Here is a 27,304-nt window from a genome sequence, read left to right as displayed (position 1 = left end):
AGTTTCACTCTATCCTAGGCTGACCTGGAATTTACCATGTAGTCACAGGGTGGCCTTGAACTTGCAGCAATCCTACCTCTGCCTTCAGAGTGCTGAGATTCAGGGCATGCGTTACCATGCTCAGACTCACATTTTAAAAAAAAAAAAAAATGCTATACCTGTAATTACAGAGTAGACTTTTTACTGTGGTCTGCGCATTTGTAACCCATATCTGCTGACATTCACACAAGTGAGGCGCCTGCATTCCTGGGAATGCCCTTTCCTGTTCCTGCTTCCTATAGGGTTTGGAAACACTAGTTTTAGGGTTGCTAAGGAAGTCTGGACTGGGAAGTCTGAGCCCTACCCTCTCAATTAAGTGAGATAAAGATAAAATGACAAAATTGTGCAAATTATTTTTATTGCTTTATTTGTGGCAGAGACTTACTATAGAACAAAGACAACCCTGGAACTTTGCTGTCCTCCTGCCTCTTCCTCCAAAACAATGGGATTACCAGTGTGCTTCAAAACTATTTATTTCCATGCTCTGTTTTTAGCAATTTAGCAACTGTGATCTTATACTACCATTTTATTTTCATGCTTTAACATCAAAATTTTAATTTTTGCCCTTATTATCCAAACAAGGCTACTTGTCTCTAAATGTATTAATGAAAATCCAGACATCAGTATTTTAAATGCTATGAAGCCATTAATAATGATGTGATGATCGAATTTGCATACCGGAGATACTGCTCTATTTTCTAGTTTTTATTCACATTAATAACCAGGGCGTAGTTAGGCAGAAGGCTTGGGCAGCAGAAGACCCTTGACTGAGCACCAGCACCACAGAAACAGGGCATGCTGGTACACTCCTGTGATTCCAGCAAGGGTGCAGGAGGGAGGAGAGAGGAGGATTAGAATTTCAAGGTTACCCTCAGCGGCACAGTGAGTATGTGGCCAGCCCAGAGTACGTAAGATACTGTCTCAAGAAAGTTAAAAGTTAAAAAAAAAAAAAAAAGGGTAACCCAATGAAAACAAGAAAACAATTGTGTTAAACTTTAAGAAGGGATGTCTAAAAACAGCATTTTTCACAAGAGTTAATGATGAAGATCACCTGAAATTATATAAAAGCCGCCAACATTAAAACCGGAGTAGGAGACTCAGGGCACCAGCCTGGGTTTCATGACAAGCAGTACTTACCTTGCAGCGCTCCGCTCCATCTGTCCATCAATGTCACTGAAGATCTGCTTAAACTCCACATCTCCGGGACATGAGTTCAGTAAACACTGTAGGTCAAAGGAACTATGGGAACATTCATCGAGCCAATCCATTCTGAGAAACAAAAAACAGTTTTAAAATATCAGTCTCGGGTTAGGGAGATGATCAATGGTTAAGACACTTGCCTGCAAAGCCTAATGATTGGAGATCAATTCCCCAGTACCCACGTAAAGCCAGATGCACAGAGCAGTGCATGTTATCTAGAGTCCATTTGCAGTGGCTGGAGGCCCTGGAGTGCCCATTCTCTCTGTCTGTCTCTCTTCTGTCTTTCTCTGCTTCTAAACAAATGAATAAAATTTAAGACAGTTTAGCTGAAGACACCAATTGCTGTCAGCATGGACCATGGAAAGACCTGATTGGAATCCAGAGGAGAGCCTGTCCTCAGATAATTAGCCCATCTAGTGCTGGAAGGTGCTACATGAGCTACCAGAGGAAAGTGGCCAACATCTATCCAAGCAACTCAAAGTCTAAGCGACTCAGAAGCAAACAACCTGACGCGATGCTCACACAAGGGCAAGAGTGGCACACAGCCATGGTGGGTACCCAGCTGCTCTTGGATTAGCTAACAGATCTGCTCAGTGATAAGGAAATCATATCTGGAATTGGGAAACAAGTCAGAATCATATCCAGATAATGATTTTGCTTTCCACTGTCAAGTTCCCACTAACCGTACAGTACACAAGTGTCTAAACCCTTATAATTCTTTCTAAATTAACAATGGTTATCCCATTTAACTGGCACTGACTTCACTCTCTTGTTGGTTTTCAGATGGGAACTGGACTTGAGGAGATAAATGACCCAGTGCACTCCATCCAGCCTCAACTGAAACCACAGAGGAATTGGAGAAATGAGCAAGAATGCTGCTCTCTTAGTTAAGCTATCAGCACAATGATGATGGAGAAAGATACTGAGGACACTCAACACCTACCAAACCAGAGATACAGAGGCTCATAAGTGCCCATCACTGAAGAAGACTTAAAATGTTCCCACCATGGCCCAGGGAATTCTTTGGAAGAGGGGGCGGATTGATTGTTAAGAACCACATGTTGGGACATTTTTCACAGAGACATTGCCTCTCCCCCATTACTGACTGCTGCCCCTATAATGCATGACCCACAACCCCCATGGGGTTGACCTGCATCCCCAATGAGGCAGGCCTCTTCAGAAAAGGGGTATGGACAAGGGAAAGGATGGTACCAACATGTGATGTTTACATACAAAATATGTCCGTATCTGGCTGGGCATGGTGGCGCACTCCTTTAACCCCAGCACTTGGGAGGCAGAGGTAGGAGGATCACCATGAGTTCAAGGCCACCCTGAGACTACAGAGTGAATTTCAGGTCAGTCTGACCTAGAGTGAGACCCTACCTCAAAAAAAAAAAAAAAAAAAAAGTCCATATCTAACAAGAAAAAAAAGTCAGTTTAGATAAAATGAGGAGAAAGAAGCCTATCTCAAGATGTGATACTAGACCAAAAATAAAAATATCCCTTTATAGGCACATTAAATATAAAAATGGGAGAAGTAGGGTGTTATTAAGCTAGGTGTTTTGTCACTAGGTATAACTATTTTCACACAGAAAAGGTGCAAAGCACACCAGCCTTTAGGGAGGGCTCAAGCATCCTCTTGCTTCTCATAAATAAGAACTGTAAGAGAAACCACAGCCCCTGGAAACCACTGTAAAGAGGGGTGGCTGCAGCTAGAACTGAAGATCGTCTCACCACCCTTGTCAACAGACTGAGGAGGACTTTGTGTAGCCCCAAACCTTTAAAGCCTCATCTCCCTTGGCCCTGCTTTTGTGTGAGCAAAGCAATTTTCCCAGTTGTCTTAGCACCTCCTCGAGATCTCAGCACTTGCCACACCTTAAAGCACATGAACTTCCCCAATACCAGAACTTCATTCATTTGTTCAAATGTGTGTGTGCGCGCCTGCATACATATGTGCCTGTACGTGCATGTGCATGTATACATGCACATATACCCATACACTTGTATATATTTATATATCTACATGTTGAATGTTTGACTGGAAACAGGCACTGCTATAGGGACTGTGATACGGTTGTAATAAGGTAAAGTACTTGCCATTATAAAGTTTTATTCAAGTGGGAGAAATAATTTTTAAAACACATAAAGACATATATTCTATAAAAGACTATATGATATGAAGTGCTATCTGGTCAAGTGGAGCAGAGCAATGGGCATGATTAAAGGTCATGGAACTGGGGCACAGTGGGAGCTGCATTAACAGAGAACCCCAAGGAAGGTTTCTGAACAAGTGGTTTGTGTACAGAAGAAAGGACAGAACCTGCAGATCAAGAGAAAGGTAGAAAAATAAATGACTATCTTATTCATGCTGCCCAAGAAGCTGCTCTGTTACATCTGCTAACAATTCCCTGATGAGAACTAACTACATGACCCAACCCAGATGCAAAGGCGGCTGGCTACAAAAGGCCATCATTGGCTAGGAAGCTGACAGAAGGAAGCTTCACTGTTGAGGGTGTTAGGGTTTTGATCTTAAATGCACTCCACACCCCACAAATGCACATAATGTTAAAGGCTCTGCTGTCATACCGTGGAGATATTAGGAGGTAAGATCTAGTGGGGAAAAAAAAACTTAGGGCACCAGGGGCATGCCATTAAAGAGAAGAGAGACCCTTGATTCCCACCCTCTCTACTTCACTGCTGCTATAGGTGAGAGGCTTTGCTCCGCCTTGTTGTGACATTCTCTTTCCACAGGCCCCAAAGCAACAAAGCCCGACCTGTAAAAGGGAGCCAGCTTCTTCCACCATGGATAGAACTGCCTGTGGACTGGCAAGCGAAATAAATCCCACCCTCCCATAAATGGCGTCTGCTTGGATGGTTGTCCCAGCGGTGTGGAGCTGACTACAACAGCAATTGGTACCAGAGGTTTGGGGTCTTGCTAAGGATGGGTCTGACCATGTAGATTTTCATCTTTTAGAACCTGTGTGCTGGAGGAATATGGCAGAACTTGGTACTTGGGACTTCAGAAGCCTTACAGAGTGATAAACCAAATTTTATGGCTATTCTGGTGAGAGTTTTAAAATGCTAAATGCAGAGAGAATTGTGTTGGCTTATGAACTTTCTTTCAAAGGGGAAATAGAGACAGCAGAGAACTTTGTGGGAAAAGACTGACTGTGTTCTGCTGTGTGTACCCAGAGAATTTGAACAAGGTCAAATTTAAAAGTAAGTACTTGTGTGCATGGTGGAAGGTAAAGAACTAAAAGATCTAAGATTTAAAGTTGGAAAAATTAGTGCCTGGTGTGGTGGTGCAAGCCTTTAATCTCAGCACTTGAGAGGCAGAGGTAGGAGGATTGCTATGAGTTTGAGACCACCCTGAGACTACATAGTGAACTCCAGATCAGCCAGAGCTAGAGTGAGACCCTACCTCGAAAAACAAAAACAAAAAAATAAAAATAAAAATAAAATAAATAAATAAAAATAAAGTTGGACAAATTCAGGCAAGTTTAAAGTTACAGAGACTGGTTTTTGGTTGCTAAAGCTCCTATTGTTAAACAGATTTCCACCGTTAAGGGTGGGCCACCTGCTTTCCATTGCAACAACAGAAAAGGTGCCTAAGGGTGAAATCCACCCAGGAAAAGGCTGAATGTTGTACACATTCTGTACCAGCAACTCCAGAGTGGTGGCTACCTCCTGCTCATTTGATCCAATTAGTATAATGTCATCAGTATAATGAGCCAATGTGACACCTTGTAGAAAGGACAGAAAATCAAATTTTATTTCCTTCCAGGATTAACAAAATGGCTGACTTGCTACATAACCTGGTATTAATTATGGAACCATGAAATATGAATGGAAGTTGATAATAAGGTACACATGGTTCCAGGAGCTTCTTCTAAGGTGCAGCATGTAAAACAGGGTGATATGCCTGTATATAGAGACCAGTGAACATTGTATGAAGTTTCAGAAACGGCTACTGAAATGTGGAATAGGGAATAGGGTTAAAATAAACCCTGTACTGAAGGTCAAACAAGGCCATTGCATGGGCTGTGAGGATAGACTATGGTTTGCAGTGGGGACCTGAAGATGTTCTGGATGTACCGAGACTGTACAAAGGAGTGCTGGCAATAGTAAAATGTTACTGAATGTGTGAGGAACAAAGTAAATTCAAACGTGCACTGAATCTGAAGATCTCTCCCCATGCTCGCCTGAGCTGCACTGTGTAACTTCATTGCCGCCTTGGTTCTAAACACTCACTTTGCACCTTGCATGCCTTCATGCCACTCAACACCAGGGAAAATGGTTGGAAACACCTCAGCTCAAATTTAAGACTATCTTCTTATGCATCATAATGTGCTTTAATGTACAAAGTTTTCTGTCCTTACAGGAATGAAATGGTTTAGTTGAATTTAAAAAAAAAGCCTTACTTCCCTACCATCATTTCTCAGCAAATTAGCAGAATATCCTTGGACTGTACCATGTTTGAATTTTGATTTTAAAAATTGCTGCTGAAGCCGGGCGTGGTGGCACACTCCTTTAATCCCAGCACTCGCAAGGCCACCCTGAGATTCCATAGTGAATTCCAGGTCAGCCTGGGCTATAGTGAGACCCTACCTTGGAAAACCAAAAAAAAAAAAAAACACAAAAACTGCTGCTGAGTGGTTGGTTTGAATTTTTTCTGAGCCCTTGAGGGGAAGCATTTCCATCACACCTTCCAAGGCTCAGGATCCATTGCAGAAGATGTGGCAGAAAGAATGTAAGAGCTAAAAGGAAGGGTAAAACTTATTTGCACTCTTCTAGACATAAAATAGCCTGGACATCCATGAACTCACAATATCTGACATTACCTATACATTATAATAGGAGGAAAAGATGACATCAAAAATAAACAAGACTGGGCTGGAGAGGTGGCTTAGCGGTTAAGCACTTGCCTGTGAAGCCTAAGGACCCCGGTTCGAGGCTCGGTTCCCCAGGTCCCACGTTAGCCAGATGCACAAGGGGGCGCACGCGTCTGGAGTTCGTTTGCAGAGGCTGGAAGCCCTGGCGCGCCCATTCTCTCTCTCTCCCTCTATCTGTCTTTCTCTCTGTGTCTGTCGCTCTCAAATTAAAAAAAAAAACAAAAACGAGACTGATTGGAGAGGGGGAGGGGATATGATGGAGGGTGGAGTCGCAAAGGGGAAAGTAGGGGGTTGGGAATTACCATGGTTTACTGTATGTAATTATGGAAGTTGTGAACAAAAAAATAAATTAATTAAAATTAAATGAAATTTGGTTTGGGATTAGAAAAAAATATCCACCAATTTCTAAAATGGCAGTAAACCTTCTGTCGTTTTGTAGTACATATGTGAAATTGTGTTCTCGTCATTGATGATTAATCAAAATATTAATTAACTTGGAAAACCACTGATGATGCTTTATATCCTTGTCATATACCAATGCACTCCAAATTGAAACATCCCCTCCTGAGGGAGGCCCAAGAAACTCCAGAAGAAAACAATGCACAAATATCAAGAAGGTCCTAAAACAAGATCCACAAGGTCCCGCCCCACGCTCATACTGGCCATGAAGTGCTGGGGAAAGGAGACTCCCAGCAGCTGAGAAAGCCCTGCAGGGAGCTTCAGTGACACGGCTTTCATGAGTCTTCACCCACACTGGGATAGGTAAGCGTTCTGGTGATGCAGCTGCCTTTGAGCCATTCTTGCTGCTGCAAGTAACTCCTCATCCTCACCCAACTCCTCATCCTCACCCATACTTGGTAAGTAATCTCAATAAACCCTTTAGTTCACCAAGCTGAACTCTGGTGAAACTGTATTTTGGTCTGTTGTGGGTGCCCTATCTGAGTTAACAGATGTCTGTTTGGATCTCCTCAGCAAAGGTTAATGTAATAGCCCTGCAGTATACTCAGCCAAGAAAGAATTCTTTATATAAAAATAAACACGTACACCCATTTCATCGCATGAGAAAAATTTCTTGGGTGAAAGGGGTTGTGAGTGGAAAAGAGTTTAAGAAGCCCTGGCCAGCTGGGCGTGGTGGCGCACACCTTTAATCCCAGCACTTGGGAGGCAGAGGTAGGTGGATCACTACGAGTTCAAGGCCACCCTGAGATTACATAGTGAATTCCAGGTCAGCTTGGGCTAGAGTGAGACTCTACCTCAAAAATACAAACAAACAAACAAACAAAAAAAGCCCTGGCCAAAATGCCCCTTGGATGAGCATTCTTATTAACAGTAAGAAGCCCTGGCCAAAATGGCCCTTGGTTGAGCACTCTTATTAACAGTAATGAGATTGGTACATATTGGCTGTTAGTGGTTAGACTCAGTAAACAATATCCCCAAGTATAGTACTTTGACACCTGACACTGAATTAAAAGAGGTTGTAAGAGGCCTGGAAGATGGCTTAATAGTTAAAGGTGCTATTGCTGGCCTGTGTCCAATTTCACCAGCACGCAAATAAATCTGGAAATAAAGTGGTGCATGCATCTCTGATGCCAGTGTGCCCACGACAATGAGAGGCAGAGCCAGAGTAATCTGAACTGTGCAGGCCGGATTTGTTTATAGCAGCAAGAGTCACTGTCTCACAGAAGGTGGAGCACGGACACTTCAAAGTATTCTCTGACACAACGTAAGTGCCATGTCATGTGCACACCCCCCAACCAACACACACACACATTAATTAACTAACTTTAAAAAATAAGTTATAGTGTTGGAGAGGTAGCTTAGTGGTTAAGGCACTTGCCTGCACAATCAAAGGATCCAGGTTTGATTTCTCAATGCCCATGTAAAGCCAGATGCACAAGGTAATGCATGCATCTGGAGTTCATTTGCAGTGGCTGGAGTCCCTGGAACGCCCATTCTTTCTCTCCCTATCTGCCTCTTTCTCTCTCCTTCAAATAAATAAATAAAATATTTTTAAAAAATAAGTTTGAAGTCGGGTGTGGTGGCCCACACCTTTAATCCCACAATTTGGGAGACAGAGGTAGGTGGATTGCTGTGGGTGCAAGACCACCCTGAGACTACATAGTGGACTCCAGGTCAGCCTGGGCTAGAGTGAGACCCTACCTCGAAAAACCAAAATAAATAAATAAATAAAAATAAATTGAAGACTGTGGGAATGATCTATAACAACAAACTGGGAATGAACTATGAAAATGAAATATGGAATAAACTATAGGAAAGAACTGGGAGAATATTTTATGTTCTGTACAAATAGCTTTTCTGATATTCCTGGGATGGGCAGACTTGGAATTAGCTTGCTTTCTTCTCAGGCTCTGCTTTTCGAAGCAGTTTGCTCATTTCTGGATAGGAAAATTCCAGGTGCTAAGTCTTCTAAATTCATGGCTATGTCTCCCAAATAGGGCAGAAAACAAGCGAGCTCAGAATCGTGGTCTCTCTAATCTATGGTTTCTCCGTAAAGGTACTTTGCAGTTCCTTTATATGACAAAAAGACGCTCAGAAATGCAAGTGTCTTCGACCTTCTTTCTTAAGTCTCATTAACCAAGGAAGATTAAATATGTATCTATTGAAAAGAAAATTGAAAATGCATAACATATAGAACAACTTTGTCACAAAGTACTATCACCTGTCCCACTCCAATTTTAAAGGCGACAATTTACAAACAATTTGTTCTTTACTATCTCTCAACAATGCCTATCCCCAATCTTTTTACAAGACATGAGTTTCTCAACTGCAGCGGGTTGCTAGGTACTCATCTTCCTATGTCGTCTGTAGTCATACTAATAAATTATATGGCTTCTTCTTCTATTAATCTGCCTTTTGCCAATATATTCTATCAAATTCAAAGTCTGGAACCTTCATAGAGGTGGAACATTTCCCTTTACTCCTACCCTAGCAAGGGTTTTCTCTCTCATCACAAGTACAGTGCTACTGAAAAGATCTCTGCTCTGGAGAGTGGGTTGGATATTGTGGGAATTTACTGTGTTCATCTGACCTTAAGTTTCACCTTAGGGTTTGAGAATGGAGAAAGCATGCAGATGAAGTTTTGTGCAAGTAATAAATTTACAGTGACATGATTTTAGTTTCATTTTTCCACTTGGGGTAGATCTCTCTTTTTATTTTTAACCAGATCTTTTTAGATGTTTAGGTGTAATGTAGGTTCTTTCTTTTTTTTTTATACTCTGGTCAATAGCCATGAAGTGTGCTGTAACAACCTGTATTTTCAGGGTTTTTTTCTAAATAATTCCAAAAAGGCTACTACTATACTATAATAAGAAGCAAACTTGCTCAGTTTCTCAAAACAATGCTCTATTAGTCTCTCCTTGATAAGACATTTAACAGCCACTTTAATCTTTACTTTTTGTTTGTGAAGTTGGCATTATGCCAGAGCTTAAGTTTACTACTTTAACAATATCCTTGTTTGCCTGTAGAATACGGTTTTCATGCTTTTGGTGTCTTTAACTACTGAGACTCTGTATGTTCAATTCCTCAAAATATATTCCAATGACACCTCTTACTTCTCTCAACACTGCTTTCCTATATGTCTTTCAAATAGGATTTCAAGAGGGTGAGAAAGTATACCTGTCCTTACTTCTCCATCTTCTCAAACTTACCATATCCCATAGTTATACAATTATACAAAATTATATTATATACAAATCATACAAAAAAAAAGATTTAAAAAAACCTTAGTGTTCCCTTTGGCCATCCAAATACATGAAGCATTTAAAACTCCAAATAAGACCAGAGAGGAAACTTTCCAATTTATATTAGTTACAATGCCAAGAGTAGAGAATGAAATACACCAAAAGCTAGAAGAGATGCACTAAATTACACACAAAGCAAAGCCACCAGGATAATAGCAGACATCTCAACAGAAGCCCAGAACACCACGGACTGACTTATTCTAAACCCTGAAACAAAAATAACTACCAACAAGAGTACTATATGCAATAAATATACCCTTTAAAATTAAAGAAGAAAGACTTCCATGATAAGCATACAATAAAGTAAACCATAACTACTCCTAAGCCAGAATTACAGAAAATACATAAAGGAATACTGCACAGTAGAGAAAGTTACATACAAATACAATAGCTTGGAAAAGCCTAACTCATACTAGGAAACTAGATCAACCAGTGAGAAATAAGAGAGAACCAAACATATTTACCTGAATAAACCACAAATTCTCTAAGATGAAGAACAGAGAAATTAATGTGTATCCCTCAATTATAACTGTAAATGAGACACAGATGGGCTGCATATACCTAAAAATAACATTGAACTGTTAGTTACCTAATAGAAATTCAACTTACAAGCAAAAGCACACACAAGTAAAAGGATAAAAAAATATTTCAGGGGACTAGAGAGATGGCTTAGCGGTTAAGTCGCTTGCCTGCAAAGCCAAAGGACCCAAGTTCAATTCCCCAGGACCCACGTAAGCCAGATACACAAGGTGGTACATACATATGGAGTTCCTTTGCAGCTGCAAGATTCCCTGGTGTGCCCATTATTTCTCTCTCCCTCTATCTCTCTCAAATAAATAAAGTTGTTAAAAAAAAATATTTCAAACAAACAGAATGAATAAGCAATCAAGAGCAGGTATGCTCACATTTGATATAGCAGAGTTCAAGGCAAAATTATAAGTGATAAATAAGGTCACTATATATTAATAAAGGGAAAATCAGGAAGTTATCATAGTTATGAATTTTATATACAAGGTATTACTATACTCAACTTCATAAAACAAACACTACTACACATAAAGGGCACACAGATCTGTCCAGATACAATAGTAGTTGATGATGTCAATAAACCACTTTTATCTAAAGGTAGTTCTCTAGTCCCGAAGATCAACAAAGAAACTGTAGAGCTAAATTGCATAACAGATAAAATTTACCTAGCACACATCTATAGAATATTCTGTCTAACAGCTATGGAATTCACAAGCCCACGGAACACAAGTCACAGAGATCGTACCTTATGAAATATAGCAAGTGTTTAATAAAAATGCAAAAATTAAAAATTTGAAAACATCAACAATGAAAGAACTATCAAAACTGTACAAACTGTGCATACACAGTTAACAACACTCTTGAATGAAAGCGGGATTACCAGACCCTTTAAGAGAAAGCAAAAGCAGTCCAGGAGGGGCGCTACCAGCTATGACGGCTGCTTTGTTTGTGAGGCGAATGCCTCATAGGCTCAGGTGTTGGAATATTTGGTCCTCAGCTAGCAGCACTTTCTGCAAAGCTTAGGGACCTTTAGGAGGCAGGGCCTTGCTGGAGGAAGTAGGTGATTCAGGGCAAGCCTGAGGTTTTGCAGCCTGGCTTCTTTCATGTTTTCCATGCCATGATGGCCTCTACTTTCCAGAACTGTGAGCCAAAATACACTCTTTCCTTTCCTAAACTGCTTCTAATCAGGTATTAGTTCACAGAAAGGAGAAAGTAACTGATATAGAAAACTGGTACTGAGAAGTGGGGGTAATGCTGTGATAAACTTACTTATGTGGGTCTTTTGGAACTGGTTTGCCAAAGGAACATAAAAGAATTTGGAACTTTGGGCTGGAGAGATGGCTTAGCAGTTAAGTACTTGCCTGTGAAGCCTAAGGACCCCGGTTCGAGGCTCGGTTCCCCAGGTCCCACGTTAGCCAGATGCACAAGGGGGCGCACGCGTCTGGAGTTCGTTTGCAGAGGCTGGAAGCCCTGGCGCGCCCATTCTCTCTCTCTCCCTCTATCTGTCTTTCTCTCTGTGTCTGTCACTCTCAAATAAATAAATAAAATTTAAAAAAAAAAAGAATTTGGAACTTTGAACAAGAAAAACTTAATAATGTTGTAAGCACAGCTTAACAGGGCATTCTGAGGGAAGTCTGGCAGACCAGAAAACCAAGAGAAATAATGGAACTTAAATGCTTAACTCATGAAGTTCCAAAGAGAAACAAAGACTCTATTGGGAGCTGGGCTAGAGGCAGTACATGTGATATTCTGGCAAAGAAAGTGGATGAATTCTGCCTGTGTTATGAGAACTGGAGTGAAGCTAAGTTTGAAAAGCAATGGACAGGTTGGGAGATGGCTCACGAGTTAAAGACACTCATTTGCACAGCCTGCTGGACCATGATCAATTCTCCACACAAAAATATGACATGCACATCTTTTGTTTGTTTGCAGTGGCAGGAGGTCCTGGCATGCCCATTCTATCTTTCTCCATCCTCATAAATAAATAAATATTTAAAAGCCATAGATAGGGCTGGAGAGATGGCTTAGTGGAGAAGGTACTTTACCTGCAAAGCCTAAGGACCCAAATTTGACTCCCCAGACCCTATGTAAGCCAGACTCACAAGGTGATACATGCACACAAGGTGGTATACATGTCTGAAGTTCAATCACAGTGACTTAGGCTCTGGTGTGCCAATTCTCCCTCCTCTCTCTTGTGCACATGCTCTCATAATAAAAAACAAAAAGATTAAAAAAGCAATAGACTAACGAGTTTGGTCAAGGAATATCATGGCAGAATGCCTTTTGGGTGCTGGGAGTAAAGGCATGAGCCACCACCCCCAGGCTCCCAGTCACTACCAGGGTCTAACACAAACTGTTAATAAACATGGCAAAGAAGCTCTGTATTATGACTAATTGAAAATACCTACGTTCCACAGAGAACTGAACATATTTCAAATGATGACCTGTCTGTACTAAAACACATTTGTGTGTCACTAAGCCAAGTGAGTCATTTTGATCCTGGCTCTACTAATTACCATGTAACCTTACATAAGTCAATCTCTGTAAAGGGAAGGAGCTCATGTTCCTCACTGGTATGAGTGGAATGAGATGGTGTAGATTTGGGGGGGCTTAGGACTTTTTCAAGTTATAAATTCATTGTGTTTTGTAAGAGCTCTCAGAGGAAGGACATATTTTGGTATTCCTCAAGTCAATGATTTCAATAGACTTAACTATACAACTAATACTATGAACTCAAGTGCCTGAAAAGTGATGTATCTCTCTCAAAGAAGGCTGAATCGACTGATAGAAGAACCCCCGGGATCATGGAGAGATGACATATTGCAGGATCAGAACCAAACTACCTTGGACTATTGCTAGCCCCTTAATATCCATTTTGCCCACATCATTTAATATGATAGAACAAGAAATATGAGAAAGCAAGTTATTATTTTATGCTAGTAGGCATATTCCTTATAAAACTACTAAGCCATGAGCTCCCTAAAACACAGCAGCTAACCCATGTGCCTAAGATCTTCCAACTTTGCAGATTTGTCACTTAGCACAAAATTTCTGAGGTTAACTGACTTTTGGTAAGACTGCACATGGTAAAAATGACACTTCAAAGAATCTTACTAGCATGTGACATCATGCATCCTTGCTATTGGTATTATTTACATTATCCTTGTATTGCTGGTATGGTTTGTTTTGTTTCATAAATAGTAAAGCCAAATTCTGACCAGGTTGTCAAGCTTAAGCTTACAATGGCCTTTGCTTCTGGTCTGACTTATTTTTACTTTTCTATCCATATATAGTCAAAAAGTATTCTTGCCGGGCGTGGTGGCACACGCCTTTAATCCCAGCACTTGGGAGGCAGAGGTAGGAGGATCACTGAGAGTTCGAGGCCACCCTGAAACTGCATAGTGAATTCCAGGTCAGCCTGAGCCAGAATAAGACCCTACCTTGAAAAACCAAAACAAACAAACAAACAAAAGTATTCTTTATACATGATTCACAAAGGCAGTTAGTAATTTATAATTCAACATTTAAGTTTTACTAAATCTTGAAATTCTTATGTAGTTTTATGAAATTACATTGAGACATGGATTAACACCGATGAAATGATAACAGCTGACTCAAGTAACACTTGTATGGGTCATGCACTGTTGTAAATGCTTCATACACATGAACTCATTTAGTTCTTAACTAGAGCATAGGTACTACTATAATCGCCAGATCAAGGTTGTTGAAAGTGAGGCACAGAAAACTTCCTGACTTGCTCAAGGTCACAAGAAGTGGTAAATTTGGGATTCCGATTACTTTAAAAACTTAACCACAATGCTATATAAAGAAACTCTCTGTATAGACTCATACTTTAAAACATTTATTTATCCTTCACATGTGGTGATATTTGCAGTTATTTCTAGGAATATTATAAATGGCCTTTTTAGAAAATGTATACAATTGTGATTAAAAACAAACAAAAACTTTAATGTTGTATTTTCCCCTAAAATACTATGGAATTTCCACCAGCTCCTTTCTTTATATTGGAGTTGAAGATTTTTAATTCTAGCAAGCTCCAAACACTGAAATAAGACTCAAATAAGACTCAATTTGCTGGGTCATTTAAAATACCTTACACATTGCAGTCTTATATTAGGAAGCAGAGAACTTCCTATCTAATTTAATTTCTCTTCTTGACTCTTATTAACATATTTTCCTTCTTAAAACTGCTATACTTTCTGCAAATAATTACAGAAGTACTTAAGTATAACTGAATGGTCTAAAATGTCTATAAAAATACAGTTAAGTGGGGGAGGCAGAGTATTACCATGGGATATTTTTTATAATCATGGAAAATGTTAATAAAAATTGAGAAAAAAATAGTTAAGCAATCACTTTAACATATTAGTTACAAAAGGCATCTAGTTATAAAGTTTGATACTTTATTATAACTCCTATACTAATGGTTTATATGTGTGTGCATCTAAAATAGAAGTTGACAGGACCAGTCAGAGAACATTATATATTTTGACAAGCAAACAGAATTGTCATTTGATTTAGTCACCCAAACTGACATTCCTTTCAGTTATTCATAAAAATATCTTTATTGGGCTGGAGTGATGGCTTAGTGGTTAAGGAACTTGCCTAAGGATCCAGGTGAGATTCTCCAGGACCCATATAAGCCAGATGCACAAGGTGGCAAATATATCTGATGTTTGTAGTGGCTAGAGGCCCTGGCGTGCTCATTCTCTCCCTGTCTCTCTCTGCCTTTTTCCCTCTCAAATAAATAAAATTTAAAAATATTCTTACTTATTTACTTGAGAGAGAGAACATGCACATATGGGCACACCAGGGCCTATTGCCATTGCAACCAAACTTCAGACACATGCTCCACTTGTGTATCTGATTTTATGTGGGTACTGGGGAATTGAACCTAGACTGACAAGCTTTGCAAGCAAATGCCTTCAACCACTGAGACATCTAGCTACCCTTGCATTGCTTTATTTTAAAATGTAATTTTTCTTTATAAAATATTTTTATTTTAATACTCTTTATAATCTTCAATATTCAAGTCTTGCTATCTTCGTTAAGCTGAGATAATATGAAAATGAATTTTAATTTTATCATTTTTGGCACTCCTATTTCAGCCATATGATTACATACTTTGAAATAGAACAAATAATGTCATATGCTATGAGGTTAATGATTTATCAATGAATGTTCAATATAGTAAGTTTTATTAATGTAGAAAAGTACATCTGCATTAGTATAAAATTTAAGTTATGGACCACTTTTTATTATTTTTATTTGTGAGAGAGAGAGAGAGGGAGGGAGGGAGGGAGAGAGAGAGATGCAGAGAGGCCAGGACCTTCAGCCTACTGTAAACGAACTCCAGATGTGTACGCCCCCTTGTGGTATATTGCAACATTGCATGCTTGTGTCACTGCCTCTGGCTACTTTGGACCCGGAAATTTGAACATGCGTTCTTAGTTTTTACAGGCAAGCGCCTTAACTGCTAAGCCATCTCTCCAGACCATGGACCACTTTTTAAAAAGAAGTTGCATATGTGTCATCATTTGGGAATAATAAAAAATAGTTTTTGTGACATGAATTATATTTTAAAGGAATTCTTAATAACTAGATAATGAGATTTTGAACTCAGGACACATTTTGTATCAAAATGGGTACTTCAAAATGGATGTTTCTAAAGGATTTTGATTCTTAGGAAAGTATGTTTTAAGGGTTGAAGAATTTGTCCTAAAATGTTAATTAGTATGAATTAGCTAGGCATTTAGAATGGTTATATTAAAACAATGGAAGAATTACTTATTGGTTTAAAATTAGTTTGATGAAAAAAAAAAAGTTTCATTGTAATATTCTTTCTTTTCCAGGGCTTTAATTCATGAATCATAACTTTTTTTCATAAAATATCCCTCTGAACTGATTATAAACAGGCTCAACTTTCTTGATTATTAAGAATCTATTTAATTCCTACCTCCAAAGAGAAAGCTCATGGATTTTGTTGGGTGAGGCCTTTGGATTAGTACAGTTCTTAGCTTTATCTGTTTATATGTTTTTCTTTTAGTTTTATGAGATAGACACAATTTAACCTTTCCCTTTTCTACTGCCTACCTGAACATTATTTTTGGTTTATCTAGAGAATTATTTACTGAACTAATAAGCCTCTTCATTGCTGATACTTACTGTAGATAATGTCATAAGAACTATGACGAACCTGAGGGCATATCACCACTAGATATCTTTTAGCCCTTAAGAAAAGAGTTATAAGTCAGGCGTGGTGGTGCATGCTCTTAAGGCCAGCACTTGGGAGGCAGAAGTGGGAAGAACGCTGTGAATTCAAGGCCACCCTGAGACTACATAGTGAATTCCAGGTCAGCCTGGGCTAGAGTAAAATCTTACCTCAAAAAACCATTTAAAGAAAAAGAAAAGTTATAGTCTGAAAGACCTTCTTCCTACCCTTCTCCCTTGAAGTAGGCCATGAAAGAATTCTCTGATCTTCTTTCTCTAAAGGTCATGAGATTCTCATTTCAGTCTCACCCTGGAATGGGGTACCCAAAGGAAAGGAAACTTCTAATCTCTAAAGTCACAGGCACAGAAAATAATCTGACAAGCAGGCCTTGCTGAGTTCACTCTGTTTATGACAAATGGATCATATACATCCATATGACTGCCAGAAAAATGCACAAGTTTCCTCATTCCTTCTAGTCTTTGTTTCTGAAGCCTCGCATGTATATAAAATTTATATTACACAATCTGTATGTTTTTTTCTATTATTTTTATTATAATTTCTAGCCAAGGCTAACCTGAAACTTACTATGTAGACTTAAGGTGGCCTCATACTCACAGCAATCCTCCTACCTCTGCCTCCCAACTGCTAGGCTTAAAGGCATACAACCATCATGCCCATCTTATATTTTTCTATTATTAACTTGCCTTTTGTTATCGGGGCCTCAGCCACGTATGTAAGATGGAAAGATATTACTCCCCTTGATATAGCTTCTTATCTTAAACAGTTTTAATGAGCATTCTTCACATAAATTACTGCTTCTTTTTAAAATGTTTGCTTTAATATATAATATCTGTTCTGCTCTTATGTATTTGATATTCTTAATGTGTTTTCATTTTATTCGTTGGATTGTTTTGTGCACACAACAAAAATATCTGCCTACTAGTTCTTATTGCACAGTGTTTCTGAATTTCTTTATTCCATTCTATAGTGCTTCCTTCTGTTCCTACCCCCTTCAGCTGGAGTTACAGTTTTGTTTTGATTCTACATGCTTTTACTAGACAATCTCTTTCAACTATCATCACTGTGTTGAAATTCCAAAGTCTATATCACTGTCTCTAGTCCTTCCTCCAAAACACCAACACATTTTCCAAGCAATTACACTAGATAATTCCATTAGATAATTGCACATGTCTAAAACTTAATTCAGAATCTTTTCCTTATCACAGCTTCTCTTCCTGCATTACAGATTCATTACCCGTGCAATCTCTCTGTCCTTTGTCATTGTATACTAAATCTGGCACCAGCAAACAAATATAGCCTGTTTTGTATGATCTTCCCACTAAGAGTGATTTTGGTACTTCTCATGTCTTGTTTAAAAAACAATACACAACACAAAGCAACAAAAAAAAAGAATATGCAACAGGAGGTGTCTGAGGTACACAAAGCCTAAAATACTTACTGGTCATTTATAATGGAAAAAGTTTGCTTACTTCTGTTCTTTGTCTTAAATTCTATTTCTCCCTCTGTTTATTAGTGACCCAAAATTAGGCATTATTTCATGCTGAGATCAATGGACAGTCTTCCCATCTGGCTTCACGTACTCCTATCTCTTAGTATAGTAACAAATCCTTATTTGGGTTTTGGTCTCCTTTCCCTTTCTGGAAAAACAAAGACCTTTGGAATATTTTAGGACTGGGTTTCTGCTGAGGAGGAAATCCCTTGTGGGCCCCTAGAAAGCATCAGAGTGGGAACTATTCACCAGAGGAGCAAACCCCTGGAGCATTCACTGGGCTGGCACTTTCCTCTCCTCCTCTTCTCCCCACACCATACCCTCAACCTTTAAGCAGGGGAAAGGGGCTTTAAATTGAGTTCAATCAGCAATAACTAATGATTTAATCAGTTGCCTCAATAATGACAAAGAGGTTCATTCAGGGAGTTGTCAGGTCGTCAAACACAACCATGTCTTGAGAGTACTGCCTACTCAGATAACACATGGAAATTCTGGGTCACATTCTACAAGCTTACTTTGCCCTGTTAACTCTGTCTGTTTGAGCCTTCGCCTTTGTGATAAATACAGCTGGAAGTACAAGTGTGTACGAGTGCTTTTCTCACTGCTGTGACAAAACACCTGGCCAAAGCAAACGAACACAGGAAGGACTTCTGCTGTTCCACGGCTGGAGGGCTGTGCAGTCCGTGGTGGTCGTGGTGGGGAAGCATGGTCCCTGGAGCAGAAGCAGCTGTTCACATGTGTCCGCCGTCAGCTCGCAGAAATCATGCATTCTGGTGCTCGGCTCACTTTCTCTTTTGTTTCTTTGCAATCAGTCTGGGTCCCAATTCCAGGGTGGGCCTTCCCTGTTCTGCTAAACTTTTCTAGAAACGCGTCATAAATATACTGAGAAGAGCATCTCCTTGGGTGATTCCAAGGCCAGTCAGGTTGGCAGTGACACTAGGAGTTTCCGGAGTTCTAAGTCATTCTCAGGGACTTGTCAACCTGAGGGGCGGTGTAGGAGCCTTCACCTTGGTCTTCGCAGTGCTGAACGGGGTCGTCTGGAGTCCTGCCCCAACACCTGCCAGGAGGACGTTGTACAGGACGCGCACTAACTCATGCAGTCTGTTTCAGAACGAAGACGAATGGATTTGCAAGACATTCCACTGGTGTCTGCCTTGTACTTAAACACTTTAATTCTTATCTTACAAAATAAATCTGGTCATTTCATTACTCCAAATGGTTGCCACAATGTCAGTTGCTACTTTGATAGACATTTCTTCATGCTTATTTTCCTACTTTACCTTTCCTTGGTTGACATCTAGAAACAGTCTCCTAGCTACAATTCTTTCTAAGAAGGATGTTTTCAGTAAAAAATATTATATTTATGGAAAGCAATTACTTCTTCATAGAGATGTTATTTAAAATTAATATAACCATAATGACATAATTTGTATATTATCTTTAAACAGAAAAGAAACTATATCATTGTGCTTTAATCATTTTTGAATGTCTTTTAAAAATTATATCAATATTTATTTTTAAACAGAAAATACACCTGTGGTAGACAATCTAGATGTATAACACTTGGGCTATCAAATCAAATTTAAATGTAATGTCTGAAAACTCTAGTTTCCATTCACAAAAAAGTGAAATTGGTGGAAAATGACATTAAAGACTCTTCTACTTATAAAATTATATTTTTAATCCACAGATCTACTTCTTTATTTAATTTATCTGAATCTTTCGTCATAGAGCATTGACTGTACACTTTTTGATACTGTAGCTCAACACAAGGATTAATTTATTGATGGCTAAAACAATTTCATATGAAACAACTTAAAAATCTACTTAAAAAGCAATCAGTGAAAATAAATACTGAATTCTTCATGTTGAATCTAAAAATCCTTCACTAAACTTGCTTTTTATTTTATTTGCTGCTTAACATATCTCAGCAGTGAATCTAGCATATCAACACAGTCATCATGATCCAAGCTGCAAATAATAGAGAGTGTCAGTGTCAATTTTGCTTTCTCACACTTGCTTCCCTTCACTTCATCTGATTTTAATAATCCCTGTCAAACCACAAACAGTCCAAATTACCTTCATGACACAGAGGCTTTCAAGGAGCAGACAGAATCTCAACTTTCATTTAGCAACTACAAAAGAAAGCTGTCCAGCTGGACAAATATTATTTCCACACTTGACAATCTCTACAGTTGAATATGCATTTTAATTTTAACTAAACCTGCCAGGAGTTTGATATGAGCATCTTATTTTGTATGGATTGACTCACAGGATTATCAGACCAATGACTGTAATTGTAGTGCAAGAACCCAGTATTTATCTACTAAAAGATGAATCACATACCAAAGCTGAGGGATCAAAATGAGTGTATTTAGAGAGATTTAGTGTAGAGGAAAATCTACTTAAATCAGGTTCTTTAATTACCAAATAAAATCTAAAGGTACATAATATGTTCTTGACATAATTTTGAAACCTATCAAGTAATAAAACAAAATATAAAATTTAATGTTTCACTGAGACATCACTGAGAATTATGTTCCAAGAACTGAATCTACAGTGATTTTTCAAAAATCATTTTGGAGGGCTGAGATGCTGCTTAGTGACAGAGCAGACTATGCACAAGCCCTGGGTTCAATCCCTAGCACTACAAAAATAAACAAAACCAACAATAAAACAACAAATGAAAAAATTTACTTTGGAACTGACAAAACTTCAGAATCACATTTCTAGAAATGTTTTACTTGGCAATTACAATAAAGCTAATAATCTTGACAAGGTACAAAAAATTCATTCTATAATAAAAAATGTGCCTTGTATATACAATATAAACAGTCTAAATAATTCACAGTAAAAATGATGATAATTTATAGAGGAATATTAGAATGAATAAGAGTGCCGGGTGTGGTGGCGCACGCCTTTAATCCCAGCACTCGGCAGGCAGTGGTAGGAAGATCGCCATGAGTTCGAGGTCACCCTGAGACTCCATAACGAATCCCAGGTCAGCCTGGGCTAGAGTGAATCCCTATCTCAAAACAAACAAACAAAAAAAAAAAAAAAAAGAGTGACTGTGTAAAACGACAATGAAGGACTATTACCTCCTTGAAGTTTAATTTCTTAGACATACCTAAACGTTTCCAGCTATAAAGTATTTGTGGGAACATTTTCTTTCTAAGGTAGGAGCAGACTCCTACCATTGCTCCTCAATGTCCCATGGTGGTCCTGCCCTCCAGCTACACTTGCCTCTAGCCCCAAGTTCTTCTGCAAAAGCCAATCCGTTGGCTTTTGGAACACCATTTATCCCTCAGTTCTATCTCCAATGGTGGAATAGGGTCTTCAAAACTACTTTTGCTAAAATCATTGGCTCAGGCTGGAGAAATGGCTTAGTGGTCAAGGCATTTGCCTGAAAAACCAAAGGACCATGGTTCAGTTCCCCAAGACCCATGTAAGACACATACACAAGGTGGCACATGCGTCTGGAGTTCACTTGCAGTGGCTGGAGACCCTGGTGCGCCTATTCTCTCTGTCGCTCTCTCTCTCTCTAATTCTCCCAAATAAATAAAGCTTTAAAAATTAAAATTAAAAAAAAAAGCATGAGCTCTTCATTTAAGCCTGCAGATGCTTAGATTCAATTCCCCAGTACCCACATAATGCCCAATGCACAAGGTAACTCATGCATCTGAAGTTTGTTTGCAGTGGCTAGAGGCCCTGCTGTGCCCATTCTTTCTCTGCCTCTCTCTCAAATAAATAAATAATTTTAAATTAAAAAATAATGTCCTATTTCAGACCAACAGAAATCTCTAGTCATTGCCTTAAACCTGAAATAACTAACTTCTTTTTGGTTTTCTGACTTTCCTTTTCTCTGAGTCATTCCCTCTTGTAGTCACTTTAGATTCCAGGAACAGGTCTGTGGTGGTTTGATTCAGGTGTCCCCCATAAACTTAGGTGTTCTGAATGTTAGGTACCCAGGTGATGGAGATTTGGGAATTAACGCCTCCTGGAGGCGGTGTATTGTTGGGGGTGGGCTTACAGGAGTTACAGCCCTTTCCCCCTTGCCAGTGTGGCATTCTCTCCTGTTGCTGTTGTCCACCGGATGTTGGCGAGGAGGTGATGTCCACTCTCTACTCATGCCACCATTTCCCCCTCCATTCTGTAAGCCAAAACAAACCCTTTTATCCCACAAGCTGCTCTTGGTTAGGTGATTTCTGCCACTTATGTGGACCTGACTGCAACAAGGTCTCAGGATAAACATCTGTGACTAGTTAAACACACCTAAAGAAAGCAGCAATTTTGTCACAGACAAAGTGTCAGGTGCCAACCTGAGATAATGACCAATCAGACCACAATGTAACCAAAATTACTTGACTATGCATATTTCTTACCCCCCACCCCATCCCTGGTTTTGTTTCTTCCCCTGTATAACTACAAAGCTTTTGTTAGATTCTGATTTAAGAGGCTTAGAATACCAGGCCCCTTATTTCCCCATGTGGTCACACTGAATTAAAAAAAAAAAAAATTCCTTTCCTACTTAATCATTACTTTTTCTTTTTGCTTTTGTGGGCAAGGGTCCAGATATAATCTATTCTCCTCTCCTCCACCCCAGAGATGTCCCTATCAGTCTAGGGGTTTGGTAACAGCACAATTCAGTTTTATTTTCTAGCAGGTTTCTTTGGATTCTCATGGATCCTTGATGTTTTCTGTCACAACCTGTGTACCAGAGCTCCTGTTTCGACCATACCAATCTAAAGTGGTTGACTCCTTTAGAGAAGCCACAGGCATCTCATCTAACACGCATTAAACTCTCTGCAACTTCTTTGATTTGAAGTCATATGGTGATGAATGGTGCCAACATCAACCCAGGTATTCAGGACAGAATTGTGGTAATCAACTGTACATTCCAACATTCTCTAGTCCACCCCCTAACTATATCTCCTGAGATATCCCTAGTTCTGAGAAGAAACAAAACATCCTTATCTGCCCAAATAGGAACTAATAGATAGCTATCTGAATCTTGTACCAAGAACCCTAAACCTTATAGTATTTCTACTTAGGTGGAGGACTTTTGATAAAAAATACAGACATGAGGTGGGCGTGGTGTCACATGCCTTTAATCCAAACAATGAGGAGGCAGAGGTAAGAGGATCACTGTGAGTTCAAGGCCAGCCTGGGACTACAAAGTGAGTTCCAGGTCAGCTTGGGCTATAGTGAGACCCTACCTGTGGTGGGGGGGAATAATACAGACATGCCATTGACACTTCCCTTAAGAACCAATCCCAGGCCTGGAGGGATGGCTTAGTGGTTAAGGCATTTGCCTGCAAAGCCAAAGGACCCAGGCTCGGTTCCCCAGGACCCATGTTAGCCATATGCACAAGGGGGCGCGTGTGTCTGGAGTTCGTCTGCAGTGACTGGAGGCCCTGACGTGCCCATTCTCTCTTTCTCTCACTCTCTGTCCCTCTTTCTCTGTCAAACAAATAAATTTTTTTTTAAAAAGCACTTGGTTCAATACCATTGGGAAAATTAAAAAAAAAAAAAAAGAACCATTGCCAATGAGACTATTCATCATCTGTAGTACACAAAGCACTTCAGGAAAGGCCAACCTTTCTAGATAAAATAGTATGAAGCCCGATTAAAATGCGTATCACTGTGACCGTCCCTTTGGTCCGCTCTCACACTTGAGTGTGCTCTGCTCCACAAGGGTCCCTCTGGCACTGCCCACGCTCACACTTGAGGGCGTGCTCTACCTTGGCAGGCCCGCCCATGTTCTACACTACAATGTGGGTCTCACCCAGATTCTTCTGACAAAGGTCGCAAGGACTGGGGAGCTGAGGAGGGCCCAGAGTGAGGTCCTGAGGACAATTTTATTTATTACTTACTTGATTGTGTTTATTTGCACATGTGTGTGAGTAAACATGAATACCAGGCTCGCTTGCCACTGTAAACTGACTTCAGATATACACGTCATTTTACATCTGGCTTTATGTGGTTGCTACAGAATTGAACTTGGCCCATCAGGCTTTAAAGGAAAGCACTTTTAATGACTGAGCTAACTCTCCAGACTCATACTTGAACTTTTGAAAGTACATCTTGCACTGGATTACTAGATTTGCAGAAATTTTGAATGTAGTTAGAAATTACCATGTGCGCCATTCTATTTCAAATATTGTTCACTGCACAGGCTCGAAATGTGTTAGATCCATTCTTATGGTATTGTGTTTTACAACATTTTTTTCATAGTACCAAAAGCATTTTTGTTGAAATTTGAGATACAATTAACAACAGAACTCACAACAATGTTAAAAATCTTTGACAGAATGAACTTCAAATGTTTACTTTGAATTCATGAATTACATGAGAAATTTGAACCATTACTGAAATTGTTTTAGTTTTTTCTTTCCTGTGACTGGATCTCACACTGTTGGCCTTGAGTTCATGGCAATCCTTTTGCTCTAGCCTTGTGATTTTTAAAAGTATATTTAATAACACTATCCAGTGGCTGGGTGTGGTGGTACACGCCTTTAATCCTAGTACTAAGGAGGCTGAGGAAGGAGGATTGCTGTGAGTTTGAGGCCAGCCCGAGACTATATAGTGAATTCCAGGCCAGCAAGACACTACCTTGAAAAACCAAAGCATAAAAGTATTCAATCATGGAAAATGCTAATAAAAATTTTTAAAAAAAGTATTCAGTGATGCTGGTATACAACTGGCATCATTAAATGACTGATGACATTCTAAAGGAGAAAATACATTAACAATTGTTTCACTTTTCATAAGTCAACAAGAAAACTTGAAAATGCAAATAAAAAAACAACAATAAATTACATCAACTAATTAATGTAGCTGTCAACCATGTGGTAGAGTAACACATGACACAAAAGTCCTGAAGCAAAGAGCTTTCTAGGGCCAGAAGAAGACAGAGAAGTCACGTCCCTAAGAGAATGGAAGACAAAAGCATTTCTAAAGGTGGGAGAACCAGTGGCCTTCCATACTCCAAAGCCTCAAAGGCCCCATCAGAAATCAAGATTTTTTTTTTTGGTTTTACGAGGTAGGGTCTCACTTTAGCTCAGGCTGACCCGGAATTCTCTATGCAGTCTCAGGGTGGCCTAGAACTCACAGTGGTCCTCCTACCTCTGCCTCCCGAGTGCTGGGATTAAAGGCATGCACCACCACGCCTGGCTAGAAATCAAGATGCTTAATCTCACATATAGGTTCAAGGCCTTACTAATTTGCGGAATGATCCATCAACTAGTGAATCAATGAAGAGAAGATATAAGAAGGGCTCAGCCAGATAGTAGCTTGAGAAGTCGATGAGTTGGCCTGCTTATTTCCTTCTTGTTCTCCAACCTGAGATCATTATCAAAAACAATATGCCTATATAGTTACTATGATCTTCAGTATACAAGAGGATCCAGTCAAGCCAAGGTGAAGAAGTTTAAAGCTTACTAATGATTAAATTTTTACTTCAGCTTCTGGCCCAGTCTTCAGATCTAGAAAGGGTTATACTCAGTAAGGTAACCCAGGACCAGAAAGCCAATGTCATACATGTTCTCTCTCTCTTTTTTTTTTCTTTCTTTCTTTCTTTCTTTTTTTTTTTTTTTTTTTTTTAAGTAGGTTCTCACTCTAGCCCCAGCTGACATGGAATTAACTCTGTAGACTCGGGAAGCCTTGAACTCATGGTGATCCTCTTACCTCTGCCTCCTGAGTGCTGGGATTAAAGGCGTGCACCATCATGCCCAGCTCACATGTTCTCTCTCATATGTGGATAATAGCTACAAATGATTGGATTTTAAGTAAGTAGGAATAAAACTCAGTAGCAGAGGCCAACAAGCTAGAAAGGGGATATAAAGGGAATAGAAAGGGAGGGAGGGGGGACTTAGCAGGATGGTACTGTATATATGAAAGTGGAAGAACAGAGTAATGGAGTCAAAGGCCTAAGTGAGGTCAGGGGAAGAGATTGAGTAAAGGAAAGGTGGAGGGAGGGCTAATCAAAATCTAAGAGGATATAAATAAGTCATACCTACTTTTTTGGACAATGGAACACTCAGAAGCCATAGATTATTATTAGAAAATTTTCAGTGCCCTGGATGGGATACTTTCCAGTGAGTTGTTTGCCAGGGAGGTCACTGAAACCCCAAAACATTACAGGCTATTGCCAAGGCCCTTGGTTTCCCACCATGAATAGATGGTAAGACCCTATTGTTGAAGACTCCACATACTTGGGTTGCAAGACTGAGAAATCCTGCTGGAATTGAGCTGAACACCTCTTCCATGTAGACCAGCTGACAGAAAGCTGGAAAAACCTACACTACATGCAGTTCAATGGGAGACAGAGAAATCACCAGTGGAAATACTCAACAGTGGACACTGAAAGCCTTTAATTTGGCATGCCAGGCTAAATGAGCCAATGGGTACAACAGTGGCATGTCTGTTATAGGGGAAACCAACCCCTCTCTAATTGGACTGGAGGCTTGCTCCATGGAAGGGAATATGTCACTGAAACTGAAAACCTACAACAGGGCTAGTCATGAGCCCTAGGAGTGTAACTGCTGCTCTCTGGCTAAATGTATATACTATGCTCACCAAACTGCCCAGTAAGCACTTCTCTTAATGTTCATACCCATATGTTAATGCTACTCTCACTTTTGATTAGAGAAGCTTCTCTTTTCAGATGACAATAACATTGGGATGACTCAAAAGGCACCATGGTGCTGAGAAGAAGTAACAGCACTGAAATATCTCTACCCCATCTTCCAAGGCTCAGGGTCCATTGTGGAAGAGGTGGCAAAAACAATGTAAGAGCCAAAGGAAGGGTAAGACTCCTTACAATGTGCTCCTCCAGACAGAAAATGGCCTGGATATCCATGACCTCACAGTACCTGACACTATCTACAAAAGACCATCCTAATAGAAGGAAAAGATGATGACATCAAAATAAAAGAGAGCCTGATTGAGGTGGGGAAGGGGTATGATGGAGAGTGGAGTTTCAAAGGGGAAAGTGGGTGGAGGGAGGGAATTACCATGCATTACTGTCTTCAATTATGGATGTTGTCAATAAAAGATAAATTAAAAAAATTGTTTCAGTTGGTATAAAATGCTAACTACATATAGCAACCACACTGCCATAGATTTATCAAAAGTATCTCTC

At 39.6% G+C, this 27,304-nt stretch overlaps 1 protein-coding gene across 5 annotated transcripts in view; it reads right to left on the bottom strand.

Moving 5' to 3' along the window:
* Kiaa0825 (KIAA0825 ortholog) overlaps positions 1 to 27,304 on the bottom strand; it is a 427,087-nt gene that overhangs the window by 379,609 nt on the left and 20,174 nt on the right. For all 5 annotated transcript variants that reach the window (XM_045133785.1, XM_045133788.1, XM_045133787.1 and 2 more), the window contains exon 2: positions 1,177 to 1,308. In XM_045133785.1, coding sequence (XP_044989720.1) covers positions 1,177 to 1,307 — 131 coding nt within the window. In that variant the 5' untranslated portion in view covers position 1,308. The remainder of the gene's footprint in view (positions 1 to 1,176; positions 1,309 to 27,304) is intronic.

Source organism: Jaculus jaculus, chromosome 14 (assembly GCF_020740685.1).
Source record: "Jaculus jaculus isolate mJacJac1 chromosome 14, mJacJac1.mat.Y.cur, whole genome shotgun sequence".
In the NCBI taxonomy this organism is placed as follows: Eukaryota; Metazoa; Chordata; class Mammalia; order Rodentia; family Dipodidae; genus Jaculus; species Jaculus jaculus.
The sequence above is the reverse complement of the archived record's forward strand: the minus strand, read 5'-3'. Positions and strand labels throughout refer to the sequence as shown.